The 25,736-nt window shown below is 38.7% G+C and overlaps 4 protein-coding genes across 9 annotated transcripts; 2 read left to right on the forward strand and 2 right to left on the reverse strand.

Moving 5' to 3' along the window:
• Positions 1–262: 262 nt before the first annotated feature.
• tnni4b.2 (troponin I4b, tandem duplicate 2) lies at positions 263–3,379 on the reverse strand. Of its 3 annotated transcripts, XM_044125111.1 has the most exons (8): positions 3,293–3,326; positions 2,671–2,701; positions 2,543–2,546; positions 2,420–2,461; positions 2,182–2,313; positions 1,864–1,953; positions 1,477–1,650; positions 263–1,115 (listed from the first exon to the last, which is right to left on the reverse strand). In XM_044125111.1, the coding sequence occupies exons 2-8, from the start codon at positions 2,679–2,681 to the stop codon at positions 1,029–1,031; spliced, it is 540 nt and encodes a 179-aa protein (XP_043981046.1). In that variant the 5' UTR covers positions 2,682–2,701; positions 3,293–3,326; the 3' UTR covers positions 263–1,028. The 3 variants fall into 3 exon arrangements, with proteins under 3 accessions (XP_043981046.1, XP_043981048.1, XP_043981047.1); XM_044125113.1 differs by lacking the exon at positions 2,671–2,701 and having other exon boundaries at positions 3,293–3,379; XM_044125112.1 differs by lacking the exons at positions 2,543–2,546; positions 2,671–2,701 and having other exon boundaries at positions 3,293–3,324.
• A 429-nt stretch (positions 3,380–3,808) lies between these two features.
• On the reverse strand, positions 3,809–8,799 carry LOC122835779 (troponin I, slow skeletal muscle-like). The gene is made up of 8 exons (XM_044125107.1): positions 8,647–8,799; positions 7,745–7,773; positions 6,658–6,661; positions 6,516–6,563; positions 4,730–4,861; positions 4,566–4,655; positions 4,307–4,477; positions 3,809–4,219 (listed from the first exon to the last, which is right to left on the reverse strand). The coding sequence occupies exons 2-8, from the start codon at positions 7,753–7,755 to the stop codon at positions 4,112–4,114; spliced, it is 564 nt and encodes a 187-aa protein (XP_043981042.1). The 5' UTR covers positions 7,756–7,773; positions 8,647–8,799; the 3' UTR covers positions 3,809–4,111.
• Positions 8,800–11,640: 2,841 nt separating this feature from the next.
• On the forward strand, positions 11,641–16,648 carry LOC122835784 (interleukin-17 receptor A). Its single transcript, XM_044125114.1, has 11 exons — positions 11,641–11,835; positions 11,938–11,959; positions 12,742–12,876; positions 13,021–13,139; positions 13,814–13,931; positions 14,173–14,220; positions 14,315–14,460; positions 15,129–15,197; positions 15,287–15,356; positions 15,455–15,541; positions 15,628–16,648. Exons 1-11 carry the CDS (start codon positions 11,713–11,715, stop codon positions 16,629–16,631), a joined length of 1,941 nt encoding a protein of 646 aa, XP_043981049.1. The 5' UTR covers positions 11,641–11,712; the 3' UTR covers positions 16,632–16,648.
• A 1,305-nt stretch (positions 16,649–17,953) lies between these two features.
• zgc:136858 (uncharacterized protein LOC678543 homolog) lies at positions 17,954–25,734 on the forward strand. 4 transcript variants are annotated; one of them, XM_044125116.1, is made up of 19 exons: positions 17,954–18,206; positions 19,217–19,299; positions 19,394–19,508; positions 19,613–19,787; positions 20,220–20,331; positions 21,003–21,109; positions 21,247–21,373; positions 21,680–21,800; positions 22,206–22,291; positions 22,460–22,590; positions 22,678–22,737; positions 22,821–22,884; positions 22,976–23,070; positions 23,160–23,288; positions 23,696–23,810; positions 23,899–24,036; positions 24,209–24,373; positions 24,462–24,544; positions 24,642–25,734. In XM_044125116.1, the coding sequence occupies exons 2-19, from the start codon at positions 19,221–19,223 to the stop codon at positions 24,918–24,920; spliced, it is 2,181 nt and encodes a 726-aa protein (XP_043981051.1). In that variant the 5' UTR covers positions 17,954–18,206; positions 19,217–19,220; the 3' UTR covers positions 24,921–25,734. The 4 variants fall into 4 exon arrangements, with proteins under 4 accessions (XP_043981051.1, XP_043981052.1, XP_043981050.1 ...); XM_044125117.1 differs by lacking the exon at positions 17,954–18,206 and adding an exon at positions 18,213–18,883; XM_044125115.1 differs by lacking the exon at positions 17,954–18,206 and adding an exon at positions 18,213–18,883 and having other exon boundaries at positions 19,220–19,299.
• The last annotated feature ends 2 nt before the right edge of the window (positions 25,735–25,736 follow it).

Below are 25,736 nucleotides of genomic sequence, written 5' to 3' on the forward strand. Positions count from 1 at the left end.
GTCTGATATTAATATCAACTAAATATGGTGTTTCGTTGCCAAATATTTCAAAATGGCTCATGTTTTTTCCTTACAATATCTTTTTCCTTTCTCTAGCCATGCAAAGTAAAACAGATATGTATTTATAGATTATGTGCATTTTCCATTAGCAAATTTTGTCACAATTTTTGCTTACATTTGCAGCTGCGTATTAAGGCAGTGGTCTCACAACACTTTGCACAGGCTGCATTGAGGAAAGACAAAAGCCAAAGGTTAACTCGGTTTTATTTTGGCCTGCAGAGGAACAAAGACAGGTGGTCTGTGAAGCTTGATGGTTTGTAAGCTGAGCCAATGTGATTTCAGCTTGGCTCTGGATTCACACTGCAACACTTTACACACACCAAGGAATACACACATTTACATAAGTACAGTACAGACCAAAGGTTTGGACACACTGTCTCATTGAATTCAATGAGAAACTTTTGGTCTGTACTGTAAGTCCATTTAAAAATTTAGAATAAGATTTTAACAATAAATATAAGTCACCTTAAATATGCCTCATAAAATAGGCATAAATAAGGTGATATATATATATTTATACACACACACAGATCATTACATGTAGAAAGACTCTTCTCTTCTCGCCTCTGTGGTCTTGTGCTGCAGTGACGTTTAGGATTTAGATATCTGCAGGTGAACGTTGTTTCTTCTTTTAGCCAAGAACATTAAGTTCTTGGTTTATTGTCAGCCTCATAAAATAGGCATAAAAAAAGAGAACTACAGCGTCAGCTTTAAGTTTTCACCAGAGCGCTTTATTAACTTTGTTATTCTCGGGCATTTTAAGGTCAAGAAACATTTGTTTTAGGGTGGACATAAAAGCAGTTCAAATGTTTCACAACCACAAAACGAAACAGTTCAATTAACCCTAATGCAAAAAAAAAGAAAAAAGATTGATGATTGATGCAATTATTTTTCTTTAATAATCTAAGTAGTTTTGAATATTGCATGTAAAGACCGCAGATACAGTCATGCATGCCACAAAGACAAATCTACTGGTTGGCATTGAAAAGCTTCTTCCTGCCCTCCATTCCGGACATGGCTTCCACGTTCTTCCTCCAGTCTGTCACTTCCTCCTTCTGATTAGGCAAAGAACATAAAAAAAGTCTCAGCAGTTTTGAGAAATGCTACACACTCTACATATATAAATATGGACAAAATAATAAATGTAAAACATTGTAGAATGATTTTTGCAATTGAGTAAAATGCAAGCAATAAATCAGGACATCTCTATTATTATTGCTAGCCACAATTGTGACAAATGGGGGAAACTATTTGAATTCTCGCTAAGTGCAGTTAAATTACTTTCTTTTCCAAAGGTTAGAAATATAATTAAAATTCGATATGTGAATATTTCTGAGTGAACTGATTCAGTGATGGGGTCTTACAGTTCTCTCGCATAACCGAAGATACTGTAGCTGTTAAGATACGGTCGTTTACCTTTTCCTCCTCTTTCTTCACAGTCTTGAGGTTGACTTTAAAGTCCACACTCTCTTTAACCTTTGAACCCAGCAGAGCTCCCAGCATGGCGTCAGCAGAGATCTTCACTCTCTTCAGAGCTGGTCGCTTCATCTTACCCTTCAGCTCAAAGACCTTCCGATTGAGATCCTCAATCTGTGGGTTCAAATGTAAAAATTCAAGCACAAAGAGCAAGTTTAGTTCAATCTGCTGATATTTTTACTGACTCTCTTCATCGGACAAACAGTAGTTCAAGTAAACGAACTTTGCAGATCTATTCATTCATCATCAACGTTAATGGGGGAAATAAAATACTAAACAGAATTTATTGACACATAAACTAGACAAAATGAAGGAATGAATCCAGACCTCCTTGATGTTTTTGGCCACCTTAGCTTCGATGTCGTACCGTTCTGCATCTGCCACATCTATCTTGCAGTGCAGCTCTTTGCACAACGTCTGGAAACAAATAGAGATCAGCAACTTTTCCTCGAAGTTCCTGCGTTTGTTATTCGGTATAATTAATTGCGTTTAGCATGACGCTGCAGGGAACTGGCTACCACAAACATTTTTTAGATCATTTCTATTGTCATGATTACAGTTAAAGCTAGTGTCGAATGTGACCTACGCCACGGTGGTTTAGCTGTTTGCATAACATCTAAATGAATCTTCCTCCAATGCGCTCACCTGGAGGTCCTGAACAGACAAACCAGACAGCTGGAGAGGAGGAACTTTCTCTGTGAGAGTGACTTCTTTCTGCTGAATCCTCTCCACCTTGGTCTTCTCCAACATCACCGCTGCTGTTTTCAGCAGCTTGGTCTGTCAGGCAAAAAATAATAATAATTAAAAAAAAAAATAGATCAAACAATTCCCCATTTGGATAAAAAAATAAAAAATACAGACACTTCATAAAAGGAGACACTACCTTAAGATGTAGCCTTCGAGACGCAGAGATCTTTGATTTTCTCTTAAAGACAAAAAACAAAAAAAGTAGTTTTATTCTTATTTTGGTTTAATTTGAGCTGCAACAAATATATTAATTTCTTACCAGTCTGTATTGGACATTATGAAGTGAGTAAAAAAGGAAGAAAGGAAAAAGGTAGTGAGGACATTTTCTATAATTTTTTTTGTATAATAAATGTTCTTTCACAGATATTAGAAAACATTATCACTTACGCTTCAGACATGGTTTTTTTTTTTTTTGCTCCTATTGAAAGATTAGACTTTTATTATTATCATCAGTTCAGGTGATAGTTACTTCGTTTACCTTGATGGTTATTGCAGTATGAGATCACAGTCTATTTTCATGCCGATTTGATCAAATAAAATGTATTGTGAAGTTTTTCTGCAGTTATTTTATTGACCTGAGTTTCGCTGAGCCGAGTCATCCAGACCTTGGAACTCCATCACACTAACGCTGAGCCTTTAAATTAGTAACACTTCATGCTCAAGTGCTGTGAATACTTGGAATGATTTTCCTTTTTGAATCCCATTCGGGCTCTGTCCAAGTGGAGAGCAGCTATCTCAAAGTCACATTCAGATTTAGTTTGTGTAAACTAAATGTACATCACAAGTTACGATTTTTTTTTGTTGTTGTTGTTGAAAATTTGCAATCTCAGCCATTACTCAGCACTTTAAACAGTAAACAAAATTTTAGCTTCCTGCTAAATATGCCAATGTAACCTAAACTCAAACTTTTAGTTTGTTTTTCTAAACCATACTGCACTAGGTGAAATTTATCTGGAAATGATTATATCTATGCCACATCATCATTATACAAACAAAGAGATTAACGTACCTTATATTTAATCTCTGCGGAAAACAAGTTGATATGATATGACACTGACTTTAAATAACAAGAACTAAACTCAAGTCTCAAATTTAATAGCTCCTATTGCCTTCTGTGAATGGCCAACTAAAATAGCGTCTTCTGTCCTGACAGCCAACAAACTGTATATCACTGCTCTCCCATCACCCTATGCCAGGTGTGTGGATGTACTGTAGGGCACAATAGTCTCAATATGATATAAAAACATATATATATATATATATATATATATATATATATATATATATATATGTAACTTTTTTTCCAGAGAAAGTCATACTTACGTTTGAAAATCTTCTGAATGTGGTTGTGCATCTGATTTTGAAAGACATAAGTTCAATATTTTGGAACAGTAAGTTATTTTTGTGCCTTAAGACAACTGCAGTTGTAAAAGTTTAGTAAAAAAAAAAAAAATTGCCATCTAGATGGTCAAACTGAGTGATTAATCTTTCAAAACTAAAAGTAAAGACAAAGAGTGAGAATTCAAACATTTGGTCATGGTGCTTTATTCAGTTTCATGTTTATTACAAATAGGGAGACGCACCATCGTCTGTCCACTACAAATACTGCACTTCCACAACATAAAACTTTTTTTTTTTAACCACAATCTCAGTTTGCATTAAACCATGGCTATTATTCCTGCAGCGGTATCATAATTTACATTTAAACACGACTAAAGATTGTTATAATCGCTTCATTTCAGCATGAAATTTAAAACTTTTCAAACGCTCACAATGCGATTTCACTCAACGATTGCGATCTGTAACGTTAGCATTTGCAAATGACTGGTTATTTAATATGTGCGTTGTTGCATTGTGCTGCATTAAATAGCTTCTTCCTGCCCTCCATCCCAGAGAGGGCCTCCACATTCTTACGCCAGTCGGTGACTTCTTCCTTCTGTTTGAAGAAGAAAAGAAAACAGAAATAAACGATTGAGGGCAATCATGTCATCTTTTTATATTGGCGTGGATTTTGCCATTTTACCTTATCGTCTTCTTTTTTCACCGTCTTGAGGTTTGCCTTGAAGTCGGCCTTCTTGAGTTTGGAGGCGTCCGTGCACGCGCCCAGCATGTCGTCTGTGGTTTTCTTCACTCTCTTCAGGCTGGGCTTCTTCATCCCCTTCAACTCGATGATCTTCTGTTTCAGTGACACAATCTACCAAACAAGCGTCCCCGTTTAGGAAAGACCGCGACGTCTGCGCGCATGATTACCAATTAAAGCGTGACTCAAACCTCCTGCGTACCTCATTCTCATTTTTGTTGACTTTAATTTGTATGTCGTAGCGCGCCTCGTCAATGACATCCAGCTTCTGGTGTAAGTCTTTGCAAAGTTCCTGTGGGGAAAAAAAGGAGAGGATGCCGTCAAAAGGATCGCAAATAGTGATAGCGGTATTTTCCGGTAGATTACCTGGAGTTCCTGGACTGACAGTCCTGACAGCTTCAGCGGAGGAACGCTCTCATTCACAACTCTTTCTTTCTCCAGTTCTTTCTCTCGACTTTCAGCAACCAGCATAGAAGCTGCCTTCTTCAGCAGCTTACCCTAAGATACAATGAGGCCACAGTTAAAGAGCTGGTAAACCTAACTGGGACTTTCAAAAAGCATTATTTAACCGGAATGTTTTGATTATTGTTCCTGCTGATACTAGTCTGTGTCATTTAGAAATGGGCTTGAATCAAAACAATGCACACTTCTAAAAACACAGGAGCTGTAAAGTGCATCAAAGTAACTAAATCCATGTTCCTTGCTGCTACATGCTCCCCTTTACTGATTTGAATATGGTACTTATCATTGTTAGCATTGATGTGCTTTTTCCCCCCAACATGAACAGTTTTCTCATAATAGCATATTTAGTATGACATTCTAAATATGCTGCTCCAACAATAACTATATATATATATGTATATATATATATATATATATATATATATATATATATATATATATATATATATATATATATATATATATATATATATATATATATATATATATATATATATATATATATATATATATATATATATATATATATATCTGATACATACGTCTTTGTTTTCCAACAAAATATTTGACTGGACATAATTTAACTCACACAGATGCAACTCACTTTTTAGCACTCGCTGAAGTGCCAGCCTAATTGTATAACATTTGATCTCTGTGTTGATATGATTCACGTCCCAAGAGCCAGCTTCTGTGGCTGAGGATCAGATTGCCAAGGTCCCCGCCCTCGGTCAACACCCATCTCACTCCACACCTGACCTCACTCTGCTTTGGCCCCTCACACAGGTGGTGAGGCCATGGGAAGAGAGACCCACGTGTCCTCTTTGGGCTGTGCCCGATTGAGTTCCATGGGTCCATGATTGGTGCCCCGGTGGCCCGCGTACGGATGAAGAAACACTGTTTTTAGTGATTGTGTGCATCATAAGGGGTCTTTGGGCCTCACTTTGTCTGGTTCCTCACCTCGGACCCGTCTGTCTTGGGTGACCCTACCAGGGGCATGAAGGCCCTGACAGCATAGCTCCTAAGATCTCTGGGACAATCAAACCCCTCCACCATGATAATGTCACAGCCCTTGAGCTTTGTTGAGGCCACGGACACAAGCGGTCAAGATTGTTTTTGTCTGTACAGTGTCTGGGCTCTCCCTTAGAGATAGGGTGAGAATCTCAGTCTTCCAGGAGGGACTCAGAGTAGAGCCGCTGCTCCTTCACATTGAGAGGAGCCAGTTGGGGTGGCTCGGGCATCTGGTGAGGTGTTCTGGACACGTCCCACCAGGCGTAGACCCAGAGGAAGACCCCGGACACGCAGGACAGACTATGTTTCTCAGCTGACCTGGGAACGCTTTGTGATTCCCCTGAAGGAACTGGTCCCAGTGGCTGGGGAGAGGGAAGTCTGGGCCTCCCTACTTAGGTTGCTACCTCCAGGACCCAACTCTGGATAAGTGCAAGAAACTAGACTTGTATGTGGACAAATCTCTGAAACGAAGAGTTTATTTTAAAAAATTATGACTAGTCTTTCAGCTATATCTTTCCAGATAATGTCAGTTTTTATTTATATCTGGGAAAGAGAGACATTTAGCTAAACAACAAAGCAAATCATGTTTCACTCATCCAACAAGAGCTCCAAACCTGAGATTGTGTTGGGGCATCATTTATATACTTTGGAAAAATATGGCTTTCAGAGCTACAGGACTTACTTTTATTAGCAGTCGACGTGTGGCTGCAAATTTCCTTTTTGGCTTTCTCTATGATAAAAAAAAAAGAAACATGGCATCATTCACTATTAATTATTTTCCATTGTAATTTATGTACATTTCATTTCATAGCATTGTGACTCACCGGTCTTCATCATCACATAAGATCAAAAGCCATCACAAAATAAAGAAAAAAACAATTAATACCACAGAAATTTAAATCATTTTAAACATGTAATAAAGCAATGAAAAAAAGAGAGAAGCCTTCAGTTATTCTCATGTTCCTCTTCATTTAGTAACATGAGACAATGATTCATTACTTCAAAACGTTTTTCATACATTTAAGACATTCAATTAAACTAAAAAACAATCATATCTGAGAACAAAATACTAAAAAGTGCCATAAACTATTTGCATTAGTTGGTACAACTTTAAACTAAGACTTCGTTAAAGGCCCTTTTGGCAGGAGCCTTTCTCTTTGTTTCATCTTAAATTGAAAATATTTACATACATATTTCCCCCACAAGGTTCGGGAAAATTTTAGCCAGACTTTAGTGTCCTCATAGAGGGACACGAATCCTGTCCTGTGCTGTAGTTGAAGCATGTGAAAAATACCGGAGATAGTTGCAAGATGCACAACACAACCAGGCCTTATTGAAATTTTATTCATTCTTGCCATCAATGGCCAGTTTGTCAATCTTACTTATTCGTTAGTTAAGGAGAAAACATGTTTTTTGTGGCATCCCTGTTGTTCCATGTTTATTCCAGTTTTTGGTAGTTGTTTCTGTTTGATGCTTGGGGAATTTTTTGCACCCTTCTCCAGAGCTGTACCGTCCTTCCTTTTTAACCTGCCATTACCTAAACCTGCCAACTTCAACTAAAAGATGCAAACGGCAGATAAACAATGTTAGGACATGCAAACTTTATTTTTAGCACAACTCTTACTGCTGTGTGCTTAAGAAGATTGGTTCAAAAGGTGCTTCAACAAATTATTCATTTTAAGGGTTTGCAAATGTGGGGTAGTCTTATTCTTTATTATTATTATTTTTTTTTTATTTTAACTTTGAATTCACTTCAACTGTACGGGATACACTTCACACTATGTGTAGAAAAAGTTTGAAGTGATTTTTCAGACACTTTTTTTATACTCACTTTAGGTTGAATTTCTTTTTTTTTAGTATTATTCGGAGTACTGTAGTTAATTGTGAAGAAATTATGAGGTTATTACTCACCCCTCAGACATCACAGCAGCGTATCGTTCCTGAGAAGAAACAGAGTCTTTCACCAACCATTTTGAACTCACTACATTTATGTCTCAATTAGAACCATTTTGCGGCCCAGATGTTTTTAGCATTCCATGTGAGTTAATTCTATATGCAAGTATTTAATCTTGTTAATTTCGAAATAAGTTTCTGTTCTCTTCCTGGCAGTTGTTAAAAAGAGTTGAGGTGGAGCCTGGAGCCTGGAGCCTGTTGTACAGCTATATTTGACTACATTGTCACCATTCTTTCCTGAGTGCTGCATGCTTTTGCTGGTTTGATTAATCCAGGCAAGAAACAAATAAACTGCAATATGTAAACATAATGTATGCCTTCATATCTGCTTTTTTTTTTGTCGTTATCTGTTCTTGTTTTTCTAGCAGTGAAGGGTACATTTTAACAAAAAAAGCACACTACTTAAAGGGAGCTCACACCATAAATACTCTGCAGCTTTGCCAACCATTTTATAAAGGTTAATCATTATCAGCTGTCATATCAATAACCATAATTTTGTGCGCTGGCTGACTTAGGCGATCGAGAATTCAGAAAGTAGCTGGAGGTGAAAGTCAAAACCAGCCTGCCATGTTCAAAAAGTCACATAAAGACCTTGACAAAAGTAACGACCTGGGCGTGCATCTCATACATAAATTCCAGGGCAGTATAAGTTTCAGGGAATGCAGCCTTCATTATTTAAGCAAAGTCAGACTTGACATGACCCAGGCAAATATTGTAGATAATGTTACATAGATTCCTGGGCTGCAGTCACTGCCTTCTCTCCGTTTCACAATGCTAGTTGGAGATTTCTAAGCAGTGTTCACTATAAACCCAATTGACTGCTGTTTTCTACTGACAAAAGGTCTGATTGCTGCGCTTACCTTTGACGATGAGCGGAAAACAGACGGGCCAGCAGGTTAGCTGCAGGTCATGTGAAGGAAAAGCACTTTATGATAAATAGTGAAAGTTCTGCGTATTCAAAGCAATGATGCTATTGGCTCATTAAAATAGACCCCCGTCCACCTGACAGTTCCCACATCACAATCCACAATGCCTTTTTGATTTGCCCTCAACCCGTGACCCAATTATTTCATGTGATTGTCTCGCACAAGGACACACCTCACACGTCTCTGCAATGACAGCTGAGCTACTCTCTTTCCAGAGGCCATGAACTCGAAGCATGCGTTCCTTTTAAACTGGTCGCATGGTGTTGCCAAGCAGAGGCCAGAGGATTGTTTCAACTAGTTGTTGTTCTGAGGAAGCTTTTAATGCTAATGGTGCTGTACAAGATACAACAAAAAAGGCAAATACTGTGTGAATGCTACAGGTTTTTAGTAGTAAACAACATGGATTTTATAAAGTAAGTAAAGTAGCAAAAGGTCACAAACATCCAGAAACCCCTCACTCAATAAAGTGTAACACTGTTTTGCTTAAATGCTCCCTTCTGATCTAACTTATAATTGCCTTGATTAACCTCTTATGTAGAGGGAGATAGCCCATACCCTTTTCTCTGGAAGGGTTTCAAAAGACCTTCCTATCTGTCGGTCTGGTGACATGTGATACATCTGACCACAGAGTCCAGTAGGAGACAGAATAACTCAGAGACAAGGCGATAAGAATTAACACTTTCCCACAGCCGCAGTGCTATCCTCTCCATGGTCCCTTGCAAAGTTATTCACACCCGTTGTATTTTGTCACGTTACAACCCAAAAAAATAAATAAAACAAATAAAATCCTGTGCTTCTTTTTAGGACTGGTGGTTACTCTGAGAAGCAAAATAAGGTTCTATTCTAACATTGAAATGACACAAGTTTTACACATTTTGCTATCAGTTAGGGGTGCACCAATTTATCAGCCAGCTGATTTATTGGCGCCGATTTCTTTAATTTTGGGATATTTTTACATATGAAGCCGATCTTATCCACTGATCTCATCTAGGTTGGAAAAAGTCTAAGAAACAACCCTGTCCTCTTTTGCTCTCTGATGAGAAAAGGTTTGAATGACAGACCGGCCCACCAAGTTGTGTCTGTGTTTAACAATAGCGACCTCACTGTTGCCAACGCAACAACTTCCTTGTTACATTGAGCAACATTTCAGACAAAAAAAAATAATTGGTATTGGCCAAAATCGGAATCGGCAGGTTAAGCTTTTTAAATGATATGTAATCGGTGATCGGCCAGAAAACTGCAATCGGTGCACCCCTACTATCAGTCCCTCTAATCCCAAAATATACAGAGGCACATTTACTGCAACTATGAATTTTCATTTATCTCTTTATTTTTGCAGAATAGTTCGAGTTTAATCAGATTAGGTAGAGATCTCTTGATTTGCAGTGCGTCAATGTTCCAACCCTCAACTCTTGTCAGGAAATATGGATCATACCGAAAGTACAAGTTTCCAGATTGCAGTTCCTGAAACCAGGAACCGCAGAGCTGAAACTAGAGCTACTGCTCATCTGCATCAATCAATCAATCAATCAATCAATCAATCAATCAATCAATCAATCAATCAATCAATCAATCAATCAATCAATCAATCAATCAATCAATCAATCAATCAATCAATCAATCAATCAATCAATCAATCAGCTTTATTGTCAATTCCTCTTACATGTCCAGACATACAAGGGAATCGAAATGACGTTTCTCACTATCCCACAGTGATACAAAACAGGGCGTTACTAACATTGAGTAACAATAAAAGGCACAGTCTAACTAAAATTATCCTAAGCAATTAATAAATAGATGTACAATAACTAGACATATAGCGTAAAAAGTTTTACAAATGAGAATGTATATGTATATATATATATATAATTATATAGAGCTATACAGATAGAAAAGTGGCGGAAGTGCAGAGTTTAAGTGCCGAATTTGCCCTCTGTGTTAGGAGGAAGGGCAGAGGGCCAGTTGAAATGGTTCAGGCATCAAGATTCCCCGTGGGTGTCTCCCTTTGGAGGGCTTCACTAGATGGATGGATGGATGGATGGATGGATGGATGGATGGATGGATGGATGGATGGATGGATGGATGGATGGATGGATGGATGGATGGATGGATGGATGGATGGATGGATTGATTGATTGATTGATTGATTGATTGATTGATTGATTGATTGATTGATTGATTGATTGATTGATTGATTCCAAACACATCTCTTGGCACGTTCTCAATTGGATTTAGGTCTGAACTTTGACTGGGCCATTCCAATATAGAGCTTCTAGCAGGTTTTCCTTCAAGAGCTCCCTGTGTTTAGTTGCATCCATCTTCCATTAAACTTTGACCAGCTTCCTTGTCTTTGTTGAAGAAATGCAGTCCTGTAGAGCAGTGGTCCCCAACCACCGGTCCGCGGACCGGTACCGGTCCGTGGACCAATTGGTACCGGGCCGCGCAAGAAATAATTAAATATGTCCGTTCTATGTATTGAGTATGGAGGAGCTTTTATTTTGAAAATCGTACACCGGATGCCGAGGTCTGAGTCATGCGCCAGCTCACAACGCGCGCACCCAACCCCCCGCCCCACCCACCCCCCGTTCGATCTTCACAACGCACGCACGAACACAGGTTGTTTTGACCTGTAAAATCAGATCACCTTCTTAGTATAAATATGTTAGTTACTGCCCTCTAGTGGCGCTGCCTCTTCGTTTCAGAGGTAAATGTGCCCTCTGGCACTAATTTACACAGTGCTGTCTACAGTGATGAAAAATATTTAAATATGTGCAGAAATGAGTAACAATCAAGACAGTCACATAGTGCTTTCTTTTCTATGAAAGTGGAAGTCATTAACCACAGCTCAGCACACCTCCTTCCTGTGTTGTTCAGAAGTCACAGGCTGATAAAAATCTGACAAATAACTCAGGCTGACAGTAGACGACTCTGAGCTCTTGTCTTACTTGAAGCTTTCCAGACTGCCTTGAAAAATATAAGTGTAAAGATTTCAGGAGCTACATGACCTACATAATAATGATCAGTTTGTCTTTTTTCATTTTAAGTGTGATGGCTGGACTCAAAGCATCATCATCAACATCACCGTCATCTCTTAGGATTTTGACAAAGGACTGCAATCAGACGGTGAGGTTTAAATGTTGCCTTCAAATCTACTGATGGTTCTACTAAAACGAGCCAGCATTACACAAAAGCATGTTTGTTTTCTGTGTTTTCTTTTATTTGCAGGGCCTTGACAATTACAGAGTTTGTAAGTATATTTTTTGCTTTAAATTGTTTTACCATTGATAAACTGGTTACTTAAATGTACAGTGGCTCCTAAAGGTCTGCACATCTTTGTGATGTAAAAACGATGAAACCATGAGAAATTATTTTCCTTTTCCATCCATAATGTGACATTTATTCTGTACAATTCAGTTAAGAAAACAATGGAATATGGAATAACCCAAATAAATAAAAGTTTGCACCATGCTTACACACTTCGATTATAGTGAACCTGATTGATGTGAGATAAGGTTGAACTATCTTAGGATTTTTCTCACTGCTGCGGAGATGTTAAGTGGATGGATCTAATCGTACAAAGGTATCTGTCAGGAGAAAGGTACCAAAAAACTCCACTGATGGAACAACAAGGACTTGATGAAATGAGGCTAAGTTTAGGGACATAGGTTTTTTTTCCCAAGAAATAACCCAAGCTTGGGTAAAATCTCCCATCCGATAATAACGTGTTATGGTCTGACAAAGCACTTACCTGTGGGACCATATTTCCAAATGTATGTTTGGCACAAAACCAATGCTGCACAACACTGACACTTTATAACATAAACTCAGTGAAATGTGAGGGGAATACCAGCATGAGGCTTTTCTTTTCTTCAGATGGTACTGCATCTTTTTTTTAAGCAAGATATACGTAAATGTCCTTTTTTTATTTTTTTAGAAATTACAAAACAATATGACACAATAACAGGGCAGTGTGGATTTTTAAGAGCCACAGTGGATGACATATAGTAATGTAAAACCCTCCAATGTCAGCCGATTGCTCAGACATGGCAAAGATTCCTCGGATGAATGCTTCTACTGGTCCAGAGTGGGATTCTGTACAAATAAAAATCAGCAAGGATGGATCAGCTCCTGTTGTGAATGTGGCTTGGAAACTACGATGTGATGGTGAGTAGGTCTCGTCCCGACAAAAGAAAATTTGTATTTTCAGGGTTTTTTGTTGTTGTTTTTTGATTATGTACCCTGGTTAGATTGAGCAAAATATAGAGTCACAAACTTCCTCATGAACTGTGCAATTATGTGTGTTCACAGGGTCCTTAAGAGCAATTCGTGGCTCAGAGATAAACATCAGAGATGAAAATACAAATCAGAGTGTCTGTGAGCAGATTCATTTCTCTGTTAAGAATATGGAAAATTCAAAGGAGGAAAGGGTAAGAGCAAGCAAGTGTTTCTGTTGTCATCAAACTTGCTGTTTTGTTTTATACCATTCTGTTTCCACGATCAGGTTTATGCTCTCCTGCGATTCTATCGGTCTCTTTGAGGAGGATTTCAAAAACACAACTTTTATTTTAATAATCAAACCATTTGGTTATTTAACGTCATGTGCCGTCTGTTGACTCTGAGAACATCTGGCTTCCTGATAAAACATTACATTTAAAGTTGTTCTGTTTGGTTCCTTAGCAAAACAGCGATTAGGCATATTTTAAAATATGAGAACAGATGTTTTACTTCTCTTTTTAAATTATGTAAAGGCCTGGCACTCTATGTTTTCTTTATTGCTTTAGAGAAGTACAGGTCTTTATTTAGAATTTATTTATTAAAATCAAAACAAAACTAGAATGACAAATAATCCAGTTTCTATGTTGTATTGACTCAACAACAATAACAAAAGAAACAAAATAAAATCTTTAAGTGTAATTTGACTACTTTCTGTCTGCTCTTATTGAAATATTTCTCTCATGAACGGGGGCTCAGAAAAAAATTATTGCCATCATTTTTTAAAACTTTGATTGTGTGTTACATATGGAGTTAAACTGATTGAAATTTGAAGAATTCCTTTTGATCGTATCACTATTTTTTGTCTTCTTGTGTTTATTGCTGCTAGTGGACTTTTTCCCTGGACGTTTTGGTAGAACCGAAGCACACGTATACCATCACAGTGTTTCACTTCCCTGAACCTGACATCGGACATTACAGGATTGTGAACCAAACTACTGTACCAGGTGATTCACCTTTAGATAGAGACAGTGACAGTTAATTTGAATGAGCTTTATTTTAATAGGAACACATTTAGAACAGAGAAAAATGCTTATTTTTATCAACATAAGATCCTGCAGTCCAGTGATGTTACAAAATGTTGTCTCCCACTACTACAAATAATAATAGTTGAATAATGTCATCAATAATAGCAATAAATATGAAATGTTCTAATCAGTTGTTTGTTATATTTTCTGTCCGGGCCAGGATGTAAAGACCCCAGAATCAAAAACTCCCAACTGTGCCAGGAGAACGGTAAAAGTTTCATCTTCTCTTGAGTTCAAATGTGGTATATGGGGAGCTCAAGGACCAAAATTCAGCTGATTTTGTTTGTCTTTTGATTATTTAGGTAGTCTATGGATTCCCAGGATAGCTGCTGTGTTCACTGAGAAGAAAGATTTGATTATTGTGGCGTTTGACTCGGCGGAGTATTCAGAGAGCTATCTAGTCTCCATCCAGAGTGGAAGTGTAAATTGTTCCAAATTGGTCAATAAGGTAGCACCTCCACAGACGCACCTTGATAAAAATACATCATATAAAAGTTTACGCATTCCCGTAATTAAATCCAAAAAGAGTAGCTTCTTAATGCTGCTCCAGTTAAGTGTGAGGAAAACATGTAAAAGGCCCACAAGCAACACAGATAACTTCAGCCTGGAGAAGACTATGAAGTAAAGACCACTTGGGCATTTTGGTGAGAGTCAATTGACTGTGGATTAAATAGCTGGAATTAAACTCAGTGGCCCAAAATCCTCTTTTCAGATGAAAGTGAATTTTGCATTTTGATTGAATTCAACATCTTTGCATTTGGGGGGAAAAACTGAAAAGGCAGAGGATTCAATTTTCAATCTGATCTTGGTCTACTGACAGATTTTATTAAACTTTTGTGTAGATGTGGATTAGTTCAGTTGTTAACAACAACTGAGGTAAATTTAATCCTTATGGTCCCTTTAGAGATATTTGCTGTGGTTGCCGTCCTTCTATTACTCAATGTATGAGGTCTTACTTTTTGAATTAAATTGCTGAAATAACTTACCTTTAAGCTACTATTCTGTTTTATTTTAGTTGCCCCTGTAAGAATATTGTCTATGAAAGTAAACGATTGGGGTAATAATTCTTATATTCCTTATGTGGGATTAATTATTTTCTGTTTGGTAAACCAACAGGAAAACAGGACGCGTCTGAATGTGACGCTGGAGTGTGTTTCGTCTCAGTTGTCACAATATGAAGTAACCGTGAGTCAGATTTCCAAAGCCAAATCTTAATGAAACAATACTTTCTGCCATGACAACATTTGAAGACTTTGTCTCACTTTATTTTACAGATCCAACCATATTTCATTGGCTGCAAAAATAACTGTGAGAGTGCTAAGAAAAACGTAACAAGAAGCCAAAGTACGTTTCATGTTTGTAAGTTTTCAAATGTAATATTTTGCTCATCTTTTTCTTTTCATAATATTTTTCTTCGTTTCTTGATATTTCTTTAATGACAGGCAGCAGATCTATAAAGATCTGTTTGGGAATTATGTTAATCTTTGTTGGTGTTCTTGTATATTTACGGCAGAAAGCGTCTCACAAAGGTTAGTTTCCTTTTAAATGCACTAAAAACAAAAACGTATAACAGGAGACTCTAACAAATAAATGGTGACTTTATTTTGTCTCTCAGCGGCTCCAGTCACTCCTGCCTCGGCTGACAAGCAGCAACCGGAAGTTTTTCACGTTCAAGAGAGAAAACGTGTCCTCGTCATTTACTCCCTCGACCATCTGTTATATAAGAACATCGTTCTGAAGTTTTCCGCCTTCTTAGCGGCAAAATGTGGCACAGACGTGGTCGTTGACCTGCTGGATTCAACCAGACTGGGAGTACTGGGCAGCATCCAGTGGCTTGAGTGGCACAAAGAGCAAATCGAGAGGTCTAAAGATAAAATATTAATTCTTTGCTCCCGAGGAGTCCAGGCTAAATGGAGAGCCATGTGCGGAGGCAAACAGGTTTTTCTGAGAGAGGACGCTCTCTCTGCTATCGGTGACACGCTCACTCCTTCCCTCACTCTCCTGGCGCCATATTTTATCCGGTCGCCGTCGTTTGAAAAGTATATCGTGGCGTACTTTGATGACGTTTGTTGCGAGGAAGACATCCCCTTGCCCTTCAAGATTACAGTGCGCTACAAGCTGATGAAACAGTTTGAGGAGGTCTTCTTCAGAATCCTGAACACAGAAAAACACGAACCGGGCCGAGTGAAGCAAATCATCGGGCTCTCGGAGGACAAATACCACGAGTGTCCTTCAGGGGGCGCCCTAAGAGACGCTATAGAGGCCTTTCGCATGTATCAGTTGGAGCATCCGTACTGGTTCCAGGAGGAGTTACTGGAACGCTCCGAGCTGGAGGACTTGGAGGCCACAGAGGAATGCGACGAACAAAAAATAAGAATTACAGACCACTTAGCATGTGTGTTCAGTTCGGTCCAACTCATCAGTGACATGGAGATCCGAAAAAGTGTTGTAGCGATAAATGAAACAAAGATTCAGCTGGCTGAAATGCATGAAATGGACTCAACTCTGGAGTTCAACTCTCACACTATACAGGGCAGTGACGTGGGGTCAGGGGAGGCAGGTGAGGCAGTGCCTCACCTGCCATCATGGAAAGAAAGAAAATATATAATCATAAAGTAATTTAAATTGTTATATTCATCCGGTGGTTTGTACTAAAAAATATTAATTTTTCATGTAGCTTCACCAATTTCGATTTTTATTTGTTCAAAATCGTTGAATTTTCTTATTTTCTCATTCAAATGCTTGGAAGCGATGCCGGTGAGGCAGCAGCGAGCTCTGCCTCACCTTGGATTGCGCAACCCCTGGCTCTGCGCTGGCTGCTAAGCGGAGAGAGCATGTTGCTGTACGGCATCAATAAAATGGTTTAAACTAATTTAATATGTGAACTTATTTCCAATAATTTAGCTTATGTATATAATGTACAGTGCTTTTTGTCACCAACTGTGTTTGTGTAACGTGTTTCGTGTAATGAGCGATTATAAACGGCAGAGAACAGGTTCGAGGTGAGGCAGGCAGTTCTCTTGCCTCATGGCAGGGGGCGCTCAAGATACCAGACGTTCGTCTTGTTCACTCCTCAACTGCCGAGTAAGTGACAGCGAGCTAGGCTAAACGATTCGGGAAGCAAGTCAAGTGCAGCGATAGATTATAATAGAGATAGTGATTTTTTTCCTCTCGCTTATCCCGACTTTCGACATGGATTATTTTGTTTTGTTTTTTAAGGAAATGTGTGTTTTGTGAGCTACAGTTTGTATGTGTAAGGATGCAGAAGTGAAACATAACCTGTAAACTGCTGTCAATCTATGCATCTATTTGCAAATCTGATTCTGATGACGTCAGTGCATCACCAGTTATGAACCTCACCGCACGTCACTGATACAGGGCATTCAGCTGCTTTAACAAGATTACCTGGAGGTTTTCACCTCCCCATTCATTTCAAGGGAGAATTATATAAATCTGTTGTGTGATGTTTACAGGGTAAACGCTTTTTATAGCCTTGGCCGGTTTGCGGTTAAAGTCTACTTTTAATTTTCTAAAACGTTTCTTGTGACAGGAAGAATTAAAAAGGTTTTGCTTTTTTACATACGCAGCATATATATATATATATATATATATATATATATATATATATATATATATATATATATATATATATATATATATATATATATATATATATATATATATATATATGTTTGGAGTAACAAAGCATAAATCCCAATTTGAACCTTTCTGAGAATCTGTAGAGGGAGTTAAAGATTAGGGTGATGGCCGGGAGGCTTCTCAGCAATTATGAAGTTTTAATTGACGTAAAAGCCAATAAAGATTTTTTTCACTCATCATTGAGAAGGGCATAAATAATTTTTGATGTGTTTTCTTTGTTTTATTTACTTTTGTTAATAAAATGTAAATGAAAAATAGATCTTCCATCTCTTGAGAGACACTTGTCTAATTACCAGAAACTTGTTGGTAAAGATAATTTCATTCTCTAGATCAGTCAGCACTGGACATTTTTTATATGAGCATGGTTGTTGGATTGTAGTTTTTTGCATATCACAGTGATTGTAGTCTTTTTGGCAAGTTACAGCTCTGACAGTAGAGATCTGTGCTTGACGGTTGTGGGCTGTGTAAATAGTGTTTGGGTCAAAGTTTAGCTCTCTGGCCAAAGTTTGTTGCATTTTCGTTGGACAAGAGAAGGTAAGCTTCAAACTTTCTCTGGAGAATCTGTTTTTGATAAAGGTCTGGTTTGAGGAAATAATAATAAGCTGCAAAATGTGGTCTCCTGCTTTGTATGTTTCTATTATGATATAACTACTTTGGATTTAGATATTTATTTGATGTAATTGGACAATGTTGTTGTTTTCCTTTCAAAAAATCTTTCTTGTATTAGTTATTTTTCACAGCTTGTTTTTCATTATTAAATGTGTTTCTTCGTTTCCCCTTTGGAAAGTTTTTTTTTTCTTTTTAAATATCCTCAAAACTAAAACGTGCATTAAAACCCAAAGAACTGGTTTTTGCTTTCAAGCTAGTTCTGTCTTCGGAGGCTAAAGAGGATTTCTTTTGTGGCAATGAAACTACATCTCCACCCCAACGTGCAGTTTTTAAGAATTTCCTTTTGTCGCTGTTGCTGTGTGCCATGGAGAAGAGGCGAAATGAAAGCGCTCCTGTTTGGGTATTTGTGTCTCTATTTGTGTGAGTGGCCCCAGAAAAGGGGAAAAGGGTGATGGAAGTTTGTGCCAGATAACTGGGACTAAAAAAAAAAAAGCCCTCACAATGGCTGAATAGGATCTGTACTTTGTAGTGGGAAACCCACTTTGAAAGCTGGGAAATGACTTGCAAGAAGCAAAGCTCTACGTTTACTCTGAGAATCTGAGGTAAAATTGTTCTTCATTCTAATAACGGCGGATATTTTCTGAATATCATTTTCCAGAAATCTTGTGCTTTACACTTTTGATAGCTGTAGTGTTTTGAAATCTGACCTCTGATATATTTTTCCTACGTCAATTAATCTTTGAGTTGTATTTGCCTAAATTTGTAACTGGTTCTTTGGGAAAAGTAGCGTTATAGGTTGGAGTGATATGTTTAATTGGCTTAAAATCTTAGTTCCAGCTGCTTAAAACCTGATTTAATGAAACTGACCATAGTAAGAGTTTAGACTGCTTTATTCAAAGTCTGCGTGTTGTCAGGTTTTATCACAAATATCTCAGCAGAATGAAGGACCTGAAGAGAGCCGTCCAGTTCATCCTCAGCAGAGAAGTGAGGCTCTATCAAAACACTGCGAGGAGCAAAGGTGAACACACTTCCTCATTAAAACCTTCAGCACTGAGAAATGGTCCACATTGTTTGTTGCAGGCTGGTACTGCTGTTTATCTCTTCTCTTTCAGATTTCCACTTCAACGTTCATCCGTCTGTGTCTCAGGCTGTGGCACAAAACAAGCCTGTGGTCGCACTAGAGAGTACAATTATCACCCACGGCATGCCCTACCCACACAACCTGAGGTACCCAGTATGACGCCAAGGTCAAAACACTATCAGATGTTTGAAGTTTTCAGGGTGAGTTTCACAAATAAACGATAATAAGCTCGCCTGCTGTTTCTGTTCAGCACTGCAAAGGAGGTTGAGGCCATTGTGCGAGCCGAAGGAGCCACTCCTGCCACGATCGGCGTCGTTGGAGGGGAAATCTGTGTCGGATTGTCGTCAGACCAGCTCGACCGTCTCGCTCGGTCCAAACGTCCCCTGAAGGTGTCTCGACGGGATCTGCCATATGCTGTCAGCAAAGTGAGGATGCTACTTTTGAATCCCAAACAGAAACGTCAACTATTTTAAGTCTCCTAACTGTTTTCGCATTTTCTGACATTACAGCAACGAGCATTGATGTATTTTGAAGAGGTGTTTAGTGGCAGAACAACACAAATTCATAATGGTGACGTGGCAGAAGAATGATAACTAAGTCTGAAGTTTTCAGCACTGAGCACTTTTGAGGTTTTCATTTGCAAAACTACACCAGTTTCCTTCCACATCAACAGAAAATGCTTCTTTTGATTGATGTAAAATCCCAATGAAATTCTATAAAATACGTGGAAAAGTTTAAGGCTATAAATTCATTTGCAAGGCACTGTGTGTATAAGCTTCTGGAAACATCTTGACTTTGCTTTCTATTGAAATTACTGCTATTTTGAAAGGGTTCAGACATTTGTCACCGTTTTTCAGGGTCTCTCCGGGGGAACAACGGTCTCAGCCACAATGATTGCAGCACACAGAGCTGGGATCCCTGTTTTCGTCACAGGAGGCATCGGAGGAGTTCACAGAGATGGACAGAACAGTGAGCCAACTTATGCTTTACTGCAAAATAAGCTTATGGGGTTTTTATATCTTTTAACAAGCGTTCTTTTTGAGGAGAAATGCTGTTTTCTGACATGCCTGTTGTTCAGTTTAAATTAACATTCTTCTCAGAAAAAGGAAACCTCGTGATAGTTTGTTAAACTGGAAGGATTAAGTCATCAAAATATCTCCAAGTCTGATTTGGTGTTTGAGACGTGTAGCTGGGGCTGCACAGTGGTGCAGTTGGTAGAGCTGTTGCCTTGCAGCAAGAAGGTCCTGGGTTCGATTCCCGGCCCGGGGTCTTTCTGCATGGAGTTTGCATGTTCTCCCTGTGCATGGTGGGTTCTCTCCGGGTTCTCCGGCTTCCTCCCACAGTAAAAACATGACTGTCAGGTTAATTGGTTTCTCTAAATTCTCCCTAGGTGTGAGTGTGTGTGTGAGTGTGTTGTTTGTCTTGTATGTCTTTGTGTTGCCCTGCGACAGACTGGCGACCTGTCCAGGGTGAACCCCGCCTCTCGCCCGGAACGCAGCTGGAGATTGGCACCAGCAACCCTCCTGACCCCATTAGGGAAGAAGGGTGTTCAGATAATGGATGGATGGATGGACGTGTAGCTGAGAAGTCGAATCGAACTCAAAACATTTTTTCCCACTGACTAAATGATGCTTCTTGAGGTCTGGACATCAGTGCAGATCTAACAGAGCTTGGCAGAACTCCCATCGCTGTCGTCTCTGCCGGAGTCAAGTCCATCCTGGACATCGGCCGCACCCTGGAGTTCCTTGTGAGGAAACGTGCATTATTCTGTTATGTTCAGCGGACTTGTAGCATAAAATCAAACATGCCTACTATTTATTCATAGCTGTGGTTGTAATGTGTGGCTGAAGATTAACCTGCACTTCTTTTCTTATTTGTCTACAGGAGACACAAGGTGTGTGTGTTGCAACTTATGGTGAATCTAAAGATTTCCCAGCGTTCTTCACTCCAAACAGTGGATTCACCTCTGCGTGTAGTGTCCGCAATCCTAGCGAGGCTGCAGAACTTATTGGTAATATATTTTGGAAATAAATTGGCTTTTTATTAAACATTGAGGATCATGATTGTGACAAAATATATCCACGGGTGTCTTTCTCGCTTTTTTACAAGTAATTAAAATTTGTCCAGTAGTCAGTCAGCAGTGGAAAAAGAGCGGCTCATCGTTAAAAGACCAAAATTAAAGTCACACTCATGCTGATGATGATGGGATGTGATCCCCTGACCGAAATGTGTACTTAGCTCGACTTGACAGCCAGCGTGCAGATATTACACAGATACAGTGACATTGTCTATGTGTACCTCTGCTGGGTTTTTCCAGCAAGCGCTTTGTCTCTGGGTCTTCAAAGTGGCCTCCTGATAGCAGTCCCCATCCCAGAGGAGCATGCAGCCGCTGGCCATCAGATACAGGAAGCCGTGCAAACTGCAGTGACAGCAGTCAGGTACAGAACGTCTCTCACATGTGTTTGCATTCAGCTAGCATGGTAATCAACAAGCAGCCCCAAGATATTTTTAACTTGGTCCAGCCGAAGTCTTCTGCCAAAAATGCTGATCAGTGTTTATTGTTGGCCACTCATACTCAGTTTGTGCATCTCTCCCATTATTTTCACGTCATGTCGATTCGACTGATCGTCATAAAACGCTGCTAAAAATATATTTGTACAGAAAACCTTTTAATTAATGTAATGGGCTTTTCTTCTGTGTTTTGTTAAACTTTTTTTTTTGGGGGGGGGGGGAGTGTTCTTTTCAGATAAAATGTTATTTATTTACTTATGTAAAGTCTATTTTTGGTTTCCTGCATATCGATATCTCCTCGTCTCTTTGTGTTGTCTCTCTGAATTTCTCAGTTCTGAAGGTATCACAGGCAGAGACGTGACTCCGTTTATTCTTCAAAAGGTCAACGAGTTGACTCAAGGAAAGTCCCTCCAGGCCAGTATCCTTTGGAAGCCTCTAAATCTCTCAGAAGATACTATCGTAAATACTTCAGTGGAAAATGTAAGATGTGGTAAAGAATATGGCCTTAAAAGTATCAAAGATTTTTAGCTTTCTAGATCAAATCGTGGGTTACTGCCATATTCCCCTTAACATGTCACGTTTAAAGACATTGCTCTCATTCACAACAATGCTAAAGTCGGCAGTCAGATAGCCTGTGCATTGTCAAAGCAGATGAGTGAAAAACGATCAAAAAGTCAAGCTCAGCATCCTGGAAAACCCCCAAATGACTCAGAAGTTGTGAGTATAAAAAAAAATTTCTGCGTGTATATTTTAAAAAAATTTTAATCAAGAATGAGTCAAATAAAGACCTGCATTCTCGCACAGGTTGTAATAGGAGGAATAAATGTTGATTTTATTGCCAAAGGGAAAACAAAAACACTTCTTGTAAGGATCACGACACGCATTTACCTCAAATGCCGCCGAACAGCGGAGGAAAATAAGTTCTAAGAATCTGTTTTGTCTCACAGTTTGGACAGACAAACCCAGGAAGCGTCTGTCAGTCGTTTGGGGGCGTTGGACGGAACATCGCTGGTTGGTTTTCCTTATCTGATCGTGTGTGCAAACGTTTTCGCCAATACGTCTGACTGACTCTCACATATTATCTCCTGTGTTTTTCTGCCAGACTCTCTGAGTAGATTAGAAAAGACGCCGCTGTTCATCTCCGCCACTGGAGCTGATGCAAACAGTGATGCCGTTTTTAACCACTGCAAACATTTGGTAAGGCAATGTTGACATCTAGTTAAAAGTCAATACTGTTGGACTCTTGAATACGAATTTATAAGATAATGATTTTAACTTGCTTTTAGAACACAAGTGGTGTGGCCAGGCTGGAAAAGCAGAACACAGCAACGTACTGCGCTGTTATCAACGACAATGGGGAACTGAGTCTTGGCTTGGGAGACATGGACATTCATCAGCAAATTACAGAACACTATGTGAGTTCCTGCTAGCAGATTAGGTTTTGTGTGCGGCTGAGAAAAATTTATGTTTAAAAATCTATATTTGGCTTATTAAAAACTGAAATGGACTGTTTATTCATCCTGTATTTTGAATGACTTGTCTACATTTTATTTAATTAAGTGCAGGTCTTCTATCTGCGTATTTTATTTTATTTTATTTTATTTATTCTGCCTTTTTAATTAGCATTCTGTTTGATAAATTCTTGAAATAACTCTACACCATATTGTTTCTTACGATTATTATTATTATTATTATTATTATTATTATTATTATTATTATTATTATTATTATTATTATTATTATTATTATTATTACTATTATTATTTCACCGGGAAAATTTAGTTAGCAGTATTACTATCTATCCTTAAATGTGTCTTGAAAGGTTTCACAGTTTGAAAAACAGATTTCATCTGCCACACTTGTGTGCCTTGATGGAAACATCCCCGTCTCCACCATCAACTATGTCTGTTCTCTTGCTGGAAAGCACAACTTAAACAGTAAGCATATAGAGATGGTGGCCCAATAAATGACCGTATTTGGACACTTTTGCCATTATTTAAACTGTGATCTCTGTGTTTGTCACAGTTTGGTATGAACCAACAGATGCAGAAAAGGCTTGTAAGCCTTTCTTCTCAGATGCTTGGAAGTCTTTGTCCTATTCGTCTCCAAACCTGGCAGAATTGTGCATGATGAACAAAACTCTGGGTCTCCCAGTTCCTGAAGGTACCTTTTATCTTTTACCAGCATTAAAAGTTGCAGATGTTCCCCTTCTTTTCGTTTGCATGTTTTGTGAACGACAAACTCCTTCAGTTCCCACACCCGTCACGGCTAAGAGTTCTTGTGAAGAAGGCACATTATCTGATGGTAGCTAAGGTTGTGGTTGTTGTTGTGCCAGAGCTGCCTACCTCTCTTGAGGAGATCCTGACGGTTGCCGTGGCTCTCTCACGCCCTCTTCTGGAGAATCTTCACTGTCTGGTGGTGACTCTCGGGCCTGATGGTGTGCTGCTGTGTGGCCAGCACGAAGCAGGCTCAGTTGACCTGCAGCCAAGGAAACCAAAAGGTGTACGTGCCTTTTCAATGCAGCTTTATGATGAAGATATTTACAGCACCAACACTGCGGATGTTATTTATTGGGTTTGGATTTGCAGAAGCGGCAGCTTTGTGCGCTACACTACCCAGCATTGACCGTGACTCCAGAGGAGACAATGAATGTGTCAGGAGCAGGAGACAGGTGCAAAACCCTATAGCCAACCCTACGTATTGTACTTCCACTTCAACTTTGTTTATTTTTAATTCATAATTATTTATTGTACCTGTTGTGTTGGCAGTTTGGCAGGTGCTTTAATGGCAGGGATTCTTCAGAAAAAAGACACAGACAGCTGCGTTCGCATGGGCCTCCTGGCGGCGAGGATGTCCCTGTCATCACCACATCCCATCTCACCAACACTCACCTTAGACTCTGTGGATCCTGGCAAAGTCCAGGCGCCAAAATGGCCCACGCCGGGCTTAGTTTGGCTCGATTGAGATTTCAATTTAAGAGTTTTCCTTGTGTTTTTTTTTTTTTCATGTCGCACAATTATTATTTAAGGAACTGTTATAAAGTTTGACCAGAGAACCTGTCTCTCACAGCTTTGTCATCCAAATGTGTCGGTTACCTTTTTATTATTCCATAATAAAATACTTGAAGGTACTTTAACTGAATTTTACTTTCTTATTTTTAACTGTGTTACCTCACAATTTCAAGTTTGGTTTCTAATAAAATTAACTTTTAGGGTATTTGTATACATATAATGCACTTGTTTGGAAGGCAGGCCAGAAAAAAATTACTTTTCCGACCTAACACCACAGTTATGAACACAGTTTGCTAAACTCATTTGGGACTTTAACAGGAGTAATTGTGCTTTGCAGAAAATATGAGGATTGATTTTTTTCAGCAACAAACACTTCAGGCGTTTCTGATGTTAAACAAAGGAGGAGACTGAATTAAAAAAAATAAATAAAAAATCAAACCCACTTTTAAGTATAGCAAGGGTTATATGATACTAAGGACCTCTTTCTGTTCCAAAACTTTGGATTTTATGTCATCAAATTACAGGAAATTTTAACAAAACAAATCTGGTTGTCTCTACAAATGAAAGGAACAAAAACTGCCCTTGAATATGGTGGGTTTGTTTTTAGCAAGATAGAGATCCAAAGCATAGAACCACTTCAGGACTGAGAAATAGAGCCACCAGAGATGACTCTGGACTCTGAATAACCAAGACAGATTGTACAGAGGAATGGTCAAAGATCCCTCTCTTTAGAACAAGACTATTTTATTATGGCACTGACACCTTTCTAAGAATAAGGTGTCATGATTAAGCTTATTTTGAATACAGAATTATAAAAACAAAGTCATATTTTGCTACAAGGTCGAAAGCATA

Source organism: Gambusia affinis, linkage group LG08, assembly GCF_019740435.1.
Source record: "Gambusia affinis linkage group LG08, SWU_Gaff_1.0, whole genome shotgun sequence".
NCBI classification, from domain to species: Eukaryota; Metazoa; Chordata; class Actinopteri; order Cyprinodontiformes; family Poeciliidae; genus Gambusia; species Gambusia affinis.